The sequence below is a fragment of the Amphiprion ocellaris genome, chromosome 2 (assembly GCF_022539595.1).
Source record: "Amphiprion ocellaris isolate individual 3 ecotype Okinawa chromosome 2, ASM2253959v1, whole genome shotgun sequence".
In the NCBI taxonomy this organism is placed as follows: Eukaryota; Metazoa; Chordata; class Actinopteri; family Pomacentridae; genus Amphiprion; species Amphiprion ocellaris.
The window spans coordinates 27,317,580-27,328,927 of record NC_072767.1 but is presented as its reverse complement, the minus strand read 5'-3'; the positions used below and the strand labels follow the sequence as shown (position 1 = coordinate 27,328,927).

At 39.5% G+C, this 11,348-nt stretch overlaps 1 protein-coding gene across 3 annotated transcripts in view; it reads left to right on the top strand.

Moving 5' to 3' along the window:
- The first annotated feature begins 8,805 nt into the window (after positions 1-8,805).
- The window catches only part of farp2 (FERM, RhoGEF and pleckstrin domain protein 2), a 46,381-nt gene continuing 43,838 nt past the window's right edge, over positions 8,806-11,348 (top strand). For all 3 annotated transcript variants that reach the window (XM_035953440.2, XM_023281446.3, XM_035953439.2), the window contains exons 1-2: positions 8,806-8,962; positions 10,659-10,881. In XM_035953440.2, coding sequence (XP_035809333.1) covers positions 10,681-10,881 — 201 coding nt within the window. In that variant the 5' untranslated portion in view covers positions 8,806-8,962; positions 10,659-10,680. The remainder of the gene's footprint in view (positions 8,963-10,658; positions 10,882-11,348) is intronic.

The following is an 11,348-nucleotide window of genomic DNA, read 5'->3' as shown; positions in this document are numbered from 1 at the left end:
AAAAATATTTAGAAACTAACTAAACTTTTGACTCATCAAACTAGCCACCTTTGGCAGATATAACAGCTGAACACACTCATGGCATTCTTTCCACAATGGAAATCAAATATTCTTCAGAAAGTTCTTCCAGCTCTGTCGCAGAAGTTCCCATAAATGTGTGGCACTTGTAGGCTGCTTTGCTTTCACTCTTCTGTCCAGTTCATCCCAAACCAGTTCCATGGGGTTTAATTCTGAAGACTGTGCTGAACACTCCATGCTTCAAGCTTACCATCTTGTTCTTTTTTCCTAAGGTAGTTCTGGCATAGCTTAGACTTATGTGTTGGGTCATTATCTTGCTGGAGAATGAACCTCTGTCCAACTAGGAAACATATCAGAGGGTCCTGCATGGTGCTGCTGAATACTGTGGTAGTCGTTTGAGTTCAGGGTTCCTCTCACTCTGTAGAAGTCACCAAGCCTGGATCCGGCAGAACAGCCCCAGACCATCACGCTTCCTCCTCCATGTTTGACAGCTGATGTCGAACACTGAGGAACCATTCTGTCTCCTACTTGACCATGTACAAAAATCCTGTGTGATGAACCAAAGATTTAAAATTCTGATTCATCAGTAAATAATACCTTCTTCCAGTCTTCAGTAGTCCATTGGCAGTGTTTCATAGCCTAGTCAAGCCTCTTTTTCTTATTCTGACGTCTTAGCAATGACTTTCTTGCTGCAACTCGACCTGTCAGACCTGAAACTTAAAGTCTTCTTTTCACAGTTGAAACTAAGACTTCTTACTACGACCACTATTAAGCTGTGCTTGAAGTCGTTGTCCTGTGAGCTGCCTATCACCAAGCTGTTGATTCTCAGAAACTTGTCTTCTGTTTCTGTTGTGGCTTTCGGTCTTCCAGACCTCTTCCTGTCAGCATTTAGCCCAGTTTCTGAATGCTTTTGGATGGTGAAGAAAACTGTACTCACTGACACCTTGACTTTCTTTGCAATTTCTCTGTAGGAAAGACCTACATTTTCAAGTTCTATGATGGTCTGTCTCTCTTCTATTGTTAATTGCCTTTTCCTCTCCATTTTTATAGCAACACACTACTTTCTGCAGTACAATAATGCTCTGGAGAGTATGGTGCCACGGTGTGTTCCAACAGTACTTTTATGCAGACCGAGGGGATTGTAAGTAAGCAAGAAAAGTTGGGACACCTGAAGGATTTGGTAGCACCAACTTTCAAGGCTTGATCAACCTTCATTGCTGCAGAGCAGCTTTAAGTTGTTAACCCATTTCTTGTTCCCTCAAAAAATGCCTTTTTGCATAATTCTGAAAGGTACATTATTTTTCAGTTTTGGGTAACCTTCCTTTTTTTTTTTACCTCTGGCAGTTCACCACTTACTTTTATACCATTCCAAGCTATTCATTGGACTCCTTAAATTTCAATAAAAACTGGGAAAAATGGGGCATTCTAAAACTTTTGACCAGTAGTGTAAATGGAAATCTGAGTTTCTCTGGCAGTTCAAACAGGATAAACAGCAAAGCATGACGTGTACCTGTTTGGATGGTGTCCGATAAACACACCCTTGCTTGTTTTTTGACACAAAACTGCAGGAGGAAACTTTGCTAAAAAACATGAGAAGAAGCTTGAACATTTGGAGCACATTCTTTGTTCAGCTCAGATGAAGTCCCACATGTTGACAATGAGATGACACCTGGCCAGGACTTTCACAGTGAATGCCAAGTCCCAATAGTACAACACAGTTATCAGTACCACAACCCATCCAGCAAAATGTTCTTTGCCCAAGGGTTTTTTTTCTTCAAAATTCCCTTAACGGTCATCTATTGGATCCACGTCAGGCAATGTACTTGACTAGGTTGTAGTTTAAACTTTTAGATTTTTTGGAAACTCTTGTGGGATTTTGGCTGTGGGCTTTGGATTGTCATTGTCATGCTGGAATATTCCTCTTCTGCCAAACTTCTTCAGACTGGGAGTCAGCCAGGATTTTGGTCTAGCTACAGACATTCATGGTACTATTTATAAATGTCATCTCCCTAACACTTTTTGCACTAAAATAGCCCCACATAATCATATTTACAACTTTGTGTTTCACTGTCAGGACTGTGCATTCACTATGGTAGTTCTGACCACATTTATGCTAAACATGCCTATATAATTGCAGAATAGCTGCAGGACGACTGGCTGACCTAGGAATGGTGATGCACCAATCCACTGAGCAGTGTTGATGCACAAATAGAATCTGAATGGAACAGTCATCAGAAGAACCATTACTTTCAGTCTCTGCACAAAATTCAACATCTGCAGTATGCAAAGCAACAATTTGAGAAACCATGGAGGTTGTGGTAACAAGCGCTGTGGACAGGTGAAGTCATGAAACTGAAACTGTAAAAAGGCATCTGTGAGAGGACAGTGCTTCAAAGGAGGCCTAAAAAAATACACTGTGAACTTCTTTAAGAAACACAAGCTGAAGTTTTTGGAATCCCCCCTACAGTCCCCTAAAAATGTCTGAGAGCTTGAAATGATCTGCAACGAAAAGTGTGAAAATTACAAAAACAAGAACAGACTGACTCTTAGCCATCTACAAAAACAATTTAAAGCTGGATATTACTAAGACATTACTAAGCACTGACACAGTCCATAGCCCAGAATTTTGCACATGCCACAGTTAGTGGTTATTTTTTTCATTTTTTTAAAGTAAAATAAAACATTATATAAATAGATGCTGTTGCCCATTCCCTCTTCAGGAAGAAGACTCTCTCTGTGACTGACAGCATGAAGAAGAGCAGTTGACTGCACAGCAGCCAACATACAATGCCTATAACAATTATTCACCCCCCTTGGATGTTTCACCCTTTTGTTGCTTTTATACATGAAATCATAGTCAATATATATAATTTGTGTTTTTTGACAAGAACTTGCAGAATAAACCTCTTTAATATCAAAGTGAGAGCAGATTTTTACAAAATCATGTCAATTAATTAAAAATACACAAGGTGAAGTAAATGATTGCATAAATATTCACCTCCTTTAAAGTCCATCCATCCATTGTCTATACATCGCTTAGTCCTCAGTAGGGTCGCAGGGGGCTGGAGTCTATCCCAACTGACTTAGGGTGAAGACAGGGGACACCCTGGACAGGTCACCAGTCTATCACAGGACTATACAGAGGGACAAACAATCACATTCACACCTATGGACCATTTAGAATCATCAGTTAACCTCAGCATGTTTTTGGACTGTGGGAGGAAGTCAAAGTACCCAGAGAAAACCCATGCATGCACAGAGAGAACATGCAAACTGCAGAAAGCTCCCAGGCCCAGACCGGGACGTGAACCGGGGATCTTCTAGCTGTATGGTAACAGTGCTAACCATCAAGTTACTGTGCAGTCCCCTCTCTAAAGTGCCTAACTTAATTCAACAGAGATCCAGCTAGTTGTTGCAAACAATGTCACAATTAGTGAAATGGAGATTACCTGAGTGCAGTTGATGTGTGTCAAATGATTGTAGTATTAAAACCGCCTGTATTTGGAAGGTCCGGTCTCTGGCTCTTCAGTATTCCTGCTACAAGTGCAACATGAAGACAAAAGAAAACTCTAAGCAACTCAGAGTAAAGATCATTGAAAAGCATAAGTCAGGAGATGGCTACAAAAAGATTCCTAACTTACTGGACCCACAGAGTCCAGTTAAATCCATCATTAAGAAATGGAAGGAGTTTGGCACTTGTTTAAATCTGTCTAGAGCTGGACATCCTCACAAACTGAATGGCCGAGCAAGAAGAAGACTAGTATGGGAGGCCACCGAAACACCTATGACCACTTTGAAGGAGTTAAAAGTTTCAGTGGCTCAGATGGGAGAGACTGTACATACAACAACTGTTGCCCAGATTCTTCACCAGTCAAAGCAATACAGCAAAAGCTACACAGAAATTGTTCAAAGACAGCAAGGTGAATGTTCTGGAGTGGCCAAGTCAAAGCTCAGATCTCAATCCAGTCGAGAATTTGTGGCTGGACTTGAAAATAGCTGTTCACTTCCAATTCCAGAACAACCTGATGGAGCGGTTTTGTAAGGAAGAATGGGGAAGAACTGCAGTGTCTCGATATGCAAGGCTGATTGAGACATATCCACACAGACTCAGTGCTGTGATTGGAGCCAAAGATGCATCTACTAAATACTGAATATGTATGCAATCATTTACTTTACTTTTTATATTTTTAATTAATTGACACGATTTTCTAAAAAATTCTTTTCAATTTGATACTAAAGAGATTTGTTTTTGCAAATTGTTGTCAAAAAACACAAATTATATTGACCATGATTTCATGTATTAAAGCAACAAAAGGATGAAACATCCAAGGGGCGGTGAATATTTTTAATAGGCACTGTACATGAATGAGTATGTGAGACCAGGACTTCCTATCACTTGTAACTTTTTGTGAGTGATCATTGTACATGGAAGGATCACTGAACTGGCTGCTCAGTCATTGTTTTTAATTCATGCCTGATGACAGTTTGTCAGATGACGCTGCATTTATAAAATCGGTATTTTAGCTGTGCAGAGCAGCTCTTGGAAATTGATTTGAGGTGACTGCTGGTTAACGTACAGACTCAAGGGGATGCGTTTTAGTGACTATTTCATTTCTCATTCCATTGTCTGACAGCAGAGACAGAAAACTATGTAAATGACAACAGCTTTATTAGAGATTTGACTGTATGAAAATGCAGTATATGTGACCACAGAGTAGGAGAGAAACAAACATGTAAACAGCAGCTGAGTTCAGCTTTCACTGAAGCACAGCTGGCTTGAAACTTGAGGATGGTAGATGTAAATAGTTTAATATCTTAGCAGCTTTTCCTTCACACTCTACGTTTAGAATAAAAAACATAATAAAATGGATTTTTATCATACAGGGCTTTTAATGGTTTTGCTGCTAAAATGGCACTACTAACTTCAGAAAAGGTGTTAATCGTGTACATTACTTTACGTCTAGATATCAGTGGTTATCTGTCGAGGCTGCAACCACTGAATGCATGTAAAATTAGTTTCATGCCAATTTGTTTTCTTGCTTCATGTGGGTTCCTCCTGAGCCAGGGCCATATAATTGTACTGAAATATGGTGGTCAGTGAAACATATTTAGTTGTCTGTTGTGTAATTCTCGATGAAACTTGTTGCAGTTTACATATTTCTACTGAGACTTTCTGAAAGCCTTCCACTTCTGCAGAGTTGAGATCACTTCAAATATTTTAAGCTGCATCTCTTGTCTCCTCACAACTGAGACAGCAGGTGTCCAAACTCTGGTTTAAGAAGGACAGCAGGACATAGACATGCTTTACTTTTTTTTTAAAGGTTACAGGGGCAAAGTGTGGTAAACAGGAATGAAATATTCAACCAAAAATACTGCTTTTGGCAAAATTCTGAGCAATTTTTCATTAAGCTGCTTTAGAGTTACTTATTTTCATCCGTGGTCATTTTAAAATATAATGCAAACGGAAACATCATAATCTACAGCCTCTGACCATCACAAGACTACTGTATTCTTACCAGATGAATTTCATCACACATGGGGACTATGAGGAGGACCAGGGATCTTTGAAGATATTAATACAGTTCAAAAGACAGACAGCTCCCGTTCTTCATCTTATTCATTTGGGGATTATCTTTACTTTTCTCTCACATGTTTACATCAACAACCATCACAGAAAGAAGAAAGAAAAATAAATATCAGTAAAACTAAAACACAAATGCAGTATATGCTGGTGAAAAGGTACACTTTTGAAAAGCGCAGAATATCAATATCGTGATGATTCCTGTGTGAGCTGCTGCATGCTGGGATAGGCTCCACTTTGTTGCCCGAAAAACCATTCAGTAGGTAAAAAACTTTTAACTAAATATCTATTGCACTGGTTCCCATTGTTGGAGAATATTATTTCATAAATACTCTGAATCTCAAAAATTTTAGCATCCAGAATTTGTCAAAATCACAACATTTATCAGCCAGAAAATCATCAGATTCTCAGCTTTCCAATAGTCCTTGAACAAATTGTGTATGAGACACAGTTCCAAACAAATCTGAGCTTAAAATTGTAATATTTCTTCAAAATAACTTTTTAAAATACTGTATTTAAAAATTTGCCAAAAAGGAGAGAAAATTGGCAGCAGATCCTGTAAAAATCTAAAATTTCTGAACTACTCGACCAAAGTGGGAAGACATGACTGAATAATAGTCATATGACAACAATTCTGACAGTTTTCAGGTAAAAAAAATGCCTTGAAACTGCTTGGAGTTCAGAAGGTTAAATAAAGAAATTGTTATACTTTTTATTTTTGAATTAAACACTACAGTTTGTCTTTAAAGTGTGATACAACAGAAAATATCCTTTAGATAACATAATAATATTTGACAGTAATACTATAATATAACTGAAAATCACCATGTGCCTTTATAACTATGTGGCCGACATTATACATACTTCACATCACTGGTGCATTGCTGGATTTTCATATAAGGTGAAATGCCAAATGCAAATACACATTTCATCTGAATGAATATACTTTTCAGATATTCAAACAAGTATGCTACAAATACATGTGTTTCAATGTAAATATTATCTTACATTTAGGTTACAAAATAAACATATCTGGTGCATGTTGTTTTGAATCATGATAAACAGGTATGCATCAGATTTTCCGTATGGAAGCATTTTGGAAGTAACCATATTGTTCTTTACTCTAAACTGAACAGCAGGGGGAGCTATCTCACAGTAAGAGAAGGAGCCTCAGGTCTGAGTCTTTTATGGTGCTGAGTTGTGGAACTTTTTCCTCTCACCGGCTTCTGCATCTCTTCTCCTGAACTATCAGAAAGGTCAGTCACTGAAATTACTGTTCAATAGAATTTACATCATTGTAGCTGTAAATCATTATGAACTAGACTAATTCCATTGCACTGTTACAGAACTACTAGTCTGAACTCACTGTGCTATTAATGTGGAACATGGGAAGAAGGGGTGAAGACTTTACTTCATCAAAAGCACAGTGTCTCACATTTTATTGTGAACTACAATATAAGCACAACATCTGATATTTTGCTCAATACTGCCTTTTTTTAACAAAGGAAAATAATTATTTCTTGTTCCAACACACAGTATCTCTACAGCATGATGAATTTCATGGAGTCACAGTCCAGAAATCACAAGTCAGTAACGAATGTGCTTGTCATTTGCATTGTGTAGCGCCACACATCTGTGACAGAAGAGTTAATGAGGTTGTTAATGTTGGCTTATGGAATGTTTACTTTCTCATTCTGAAGGACATTCTAGGTGACAGGAGGATGTTGCTGGACATGTCAGTCCATAAAGTCCCACAGATGTTGGCTGGGTAACATGTCTGGAGAGTCAGCAGAGTGTGTTAGGACTGGAACATTTTCAGCTGTTACTACAGAAGAGCAATGCATATTCTGCAATCATACTGTCTTGTTAAAGCTTTAAGTGATGGCGTTAAATAAATGTGACGGCCATGAGTGACAGGATAAAAGTTCAAAATTGTTTGGTATTGAGACTGAAATCAATGAAATGCAGCTGTATTCTTCATCCATGACATGTTACTGTCCAAACCGTCACTCCTTTGCCTCCATGGGCCGTTCTCTGTACAACATTGCATCCACATGGTGTTTAGTTATCAGGGTTACTGTGGTTCAGGTGGAGCAGGTTGTCCACCAAACGCAAAGTTGGTGTTTTGATATCCAGCTTCCTCCAGGTGCTGAACTGTCCATGACCAAGATGCTGAACCCCCAGTGGCTCTCAACGGCAGGTTATTACCTTGCATGGCAGCTCTGCCACTATTGCTGTGGGAATGGGTGAATGAGAAGCACATTTTTAAAGTGCTTTGGAGCCTTAGGTTTAAAAAAAAAAAAAAAAAAGAGCCTTAGGTTTTTAAAAAAAAAAAAAAAAAAAAAAAAAAAAAAAAATATATATATATATATATATATATATATATATATATATATATATATAAATATATATAAAGGCAATTTCCCATTTACTGTGCTGTCTGAATTGCTGTGTTAGACTACAAATGGTAGAGGTGTGAACATTCAGCAACGTGGATACAGTCCTAACTCATATGCCAGCATCCACCAAACTGTCATTTGAATAAAGCTGCACTTTAGAGTGGCCTTCCTGTCTGACAGTTGTCCTTTGAAGTCACATCTGACAGTCGATGTATTAAGTTAGTGGTTGAGAATTTGTCACTAGTTGAACAACTTAAAATTTTTTGTGCACAGTTAGATTTTCTGCCCTCTACTCAACTTTTTCTCACACCATTTGTTTTGTTTGCTGCAGAAAATTCATGTTATTCTGAATAACTTGGTAATGGTGCAGCTATCAGGTCAACATCTAAGGACTGCTGGACTGGGCTGAGCGTCCAGTGTGTCCACATCCATACTCTGCCTGATGGGACTGAGCTCGGAGGCTTTGGCACAGCAACAGATCAGACAGTAAAGCCTGGTAACGAACATTATAATTTCATGCTCAGATAAACGCTGCACTTGGAAGTTGAGAGAGAAACCCTTATCTGTGTTGTACTATCTACGGGTCAAGGTTTAGCCCAAACTTAAATAAAGACAGCGTCGCTTTGTGAGTCAAATCACATAAAACCGATGAGATCAATCAGTCCTTTAATTTCGACAACCAGACGTGTGACCGTGAGACCACGCGTTTTCCACGGTTTTCCACGAAGCCTCTCCCGACTCTCCATCCATGAAAAGCTATTTAAAGTGAAGGAAGGTAAATCTTGGTTACAGCTTACAGCCTTCGCCACACATTCGGACCAATGGCAGCCTGAGCAGCGCTGCTTTAGCCAATCACGAGCCAGAGAGAGTTGCGCACTGCTGGGATGACGACGACCATGGAGCGGAGCAGCGTCCTCCTCGCTCTTACCAACTTTTAGCATTTAGTTTCTTTTCGGACAAAACGGTAAGTTTGCCGCAACTTGTCTTCTCGTGCGGCAACTTTTTGGGAGCTAAAACTCGGTGAAACTTTTCAACTTCGGTTCGCGACTTGTCGGTGAATACTGAACTCCTTCTCGCAGGAAAGAAAATAAAGCGCAACTCAAACATTCTTTCTGCGCTTCATTAACGAACTCCACGGCTGGAAGCTGGTTCCAAGAAGAACGTTCAAGTATTTCGGACCTCACATGCAGTGTCGGTACGGTATTTAACGCTAAATCGGTGCGCCGTCGTTTCTTTGCGTATTTCAGGCCGTCGGTTGTTTTCTGCTCCACTTCAACCTGAGACTCCTTTTGAAAGTCACACAGAGAAATGTGCTTCTGTGAAAATTAATCTCACGTGTGTCGACTTCGAGTGTTGCTTATTTTATGAACCAGAGCTGCATGATGTTGGGAAAATCTGACACTCCGATATTACGTTTTCTTGTGATAAATATGCTGCAATACGTTTAAAAAGTAAAGGAATCTCAATGAATTGTTTCAGGAATGACTGATGGGATTTTGCAGAGCAGTGCATCTACGTGTTTATTCTAAAAAACAGATAGTAAAGCTGAAAAAACTGTTTGGAGCCATCTCACGTGGTGCAACACTGACTTAAATGGTCAAACAAATAAGTTGCGTTGCTTCATGTAGTAGCAACAATTGAATTCACTGCCAACAAAGTACCTGATTTTCACGAACATCGACCTTTCTGTAGCTGATATACTTCCATTCAACTGACTAGAGCTCCTTCATTATGGCCAAAATGATAATCCAGATTGTTTTGATCAGTATTGAGGTCGTGACAATACTTTGATTTTTAAGACAGAATATGTTTATGGCGCTGACAAATTTAAATAACTAGATCACTGCTTTCACTTCCATCTTGTGCTGCATTCCTGCTAATGAACAAATAATACTTAAAATCATCTTCATCTGAATACGGAGCATCTCCTCGAGGCAAAACATAAATAAAAGTGTGCTCAACACTCCTTACTTTCTGTACAGCTGCTTGCCGAAAGACACTACAATTCACCGGTGTTCCCTGAATGCCTCACATGCAGGCTAATGTAGAAGTTAAGTAGTTGTCTGTGCACAGAGCAGCTTCTAGTTTCCACTGCAGCTCAAACAGTTGTATGACCAACAGTTACTTTGAAACGAGTGAAATAAGCAGTTCTAATGTTGGATTTCCTGGAAACCAAGTGATGTATCTACATGGCTGAGTGGAGCTTTTTAAACATCATAGTAGAAGTCAGTCATGTTCATTTAATTGTGAGAAGCCAAAATCTTGATCATGGTTAATATTTCATTAGTTGTGCAGACCTACAACTGATGTTGTCCATAATTTTTGCAACCAAGTCTTTCTTTTCTGTTTTTCTCTCCTGTTTCTTACTCATTTTGCTGTGCAAATGTGGAGCTTGAATGTCAGTGAACTCTGTGTCCTGGGACACTTCCTGCGATGTGACTATAGTGCATATCATAATGTAAATGTTAAATAGATATATCATGCAGCCCTGATGTCAGTGAGTCTCAGTTTAGTTTGGAATGAAACATGCAACAACCAAGTTAATTTTGAGTCAGTCTGTAACAGTCAAAGTTTTGCAACAGCCGTCCGCAGAGTGAAGCAGACACAAAAGTTTCATCTTGCGTTGCGTTTAATTTTTGTCGTCCTTTCTGTGTTTGCAGGAGTGAGCTGCTCTGAGCAGTCATGGGGGAAATAGAGGGTTCATATCGGGTCCTGCAGACTCCAGGCACAAGACTGGGAGCCCAGTTCAATGCTGGTATCAGCACTCTGGAGCCGGGCCAGAGCCTCAGTGGCAACGTGATCAGCGGGAGCAGAAGCCATGGGCGTGGACTGCAGATTCGTGTGCAGGGGCTGGACGACTCCCAGGAGTTCTTTGATATAGATGTAAGTTTCCTCTCAGTATGTTTCCTACATCCTCTTGTATTTACACTGAGATAAGATTGCAGTTTGGCACACAGCAGGATACGTATTACCATGGCTGCCCTGCTTGCGTGTAGCTTGGGTTGGTGACAGCTGCCACATGGCTTTGGTGCTGAAATCCCTTCCTCCTTAAGGCTTCTTATTTGGGCAGCTAAGTGTAACTCACCAGGTCACTTTTTAGTTTCTTGGCTGTGATTCCTGTTTTCTCGACTGTTCCAGAAACTTAACTAAAAAAAGAACTTGATATTAAAGACCTGCTCTGGTGAATATCTGTTTTTTATGTTGTGTCCATATGGTGTTTTTTTTATACGCTGAGAGACAAATAAGCAGTCAAACCTGTGGCCGAGCATTTCCACCGTAAAACTGCAGGGAACTGATGACAGTCTCAAAAACACAGATGTCTTTTTTGATTAAATAAGTAACCGGGGGAG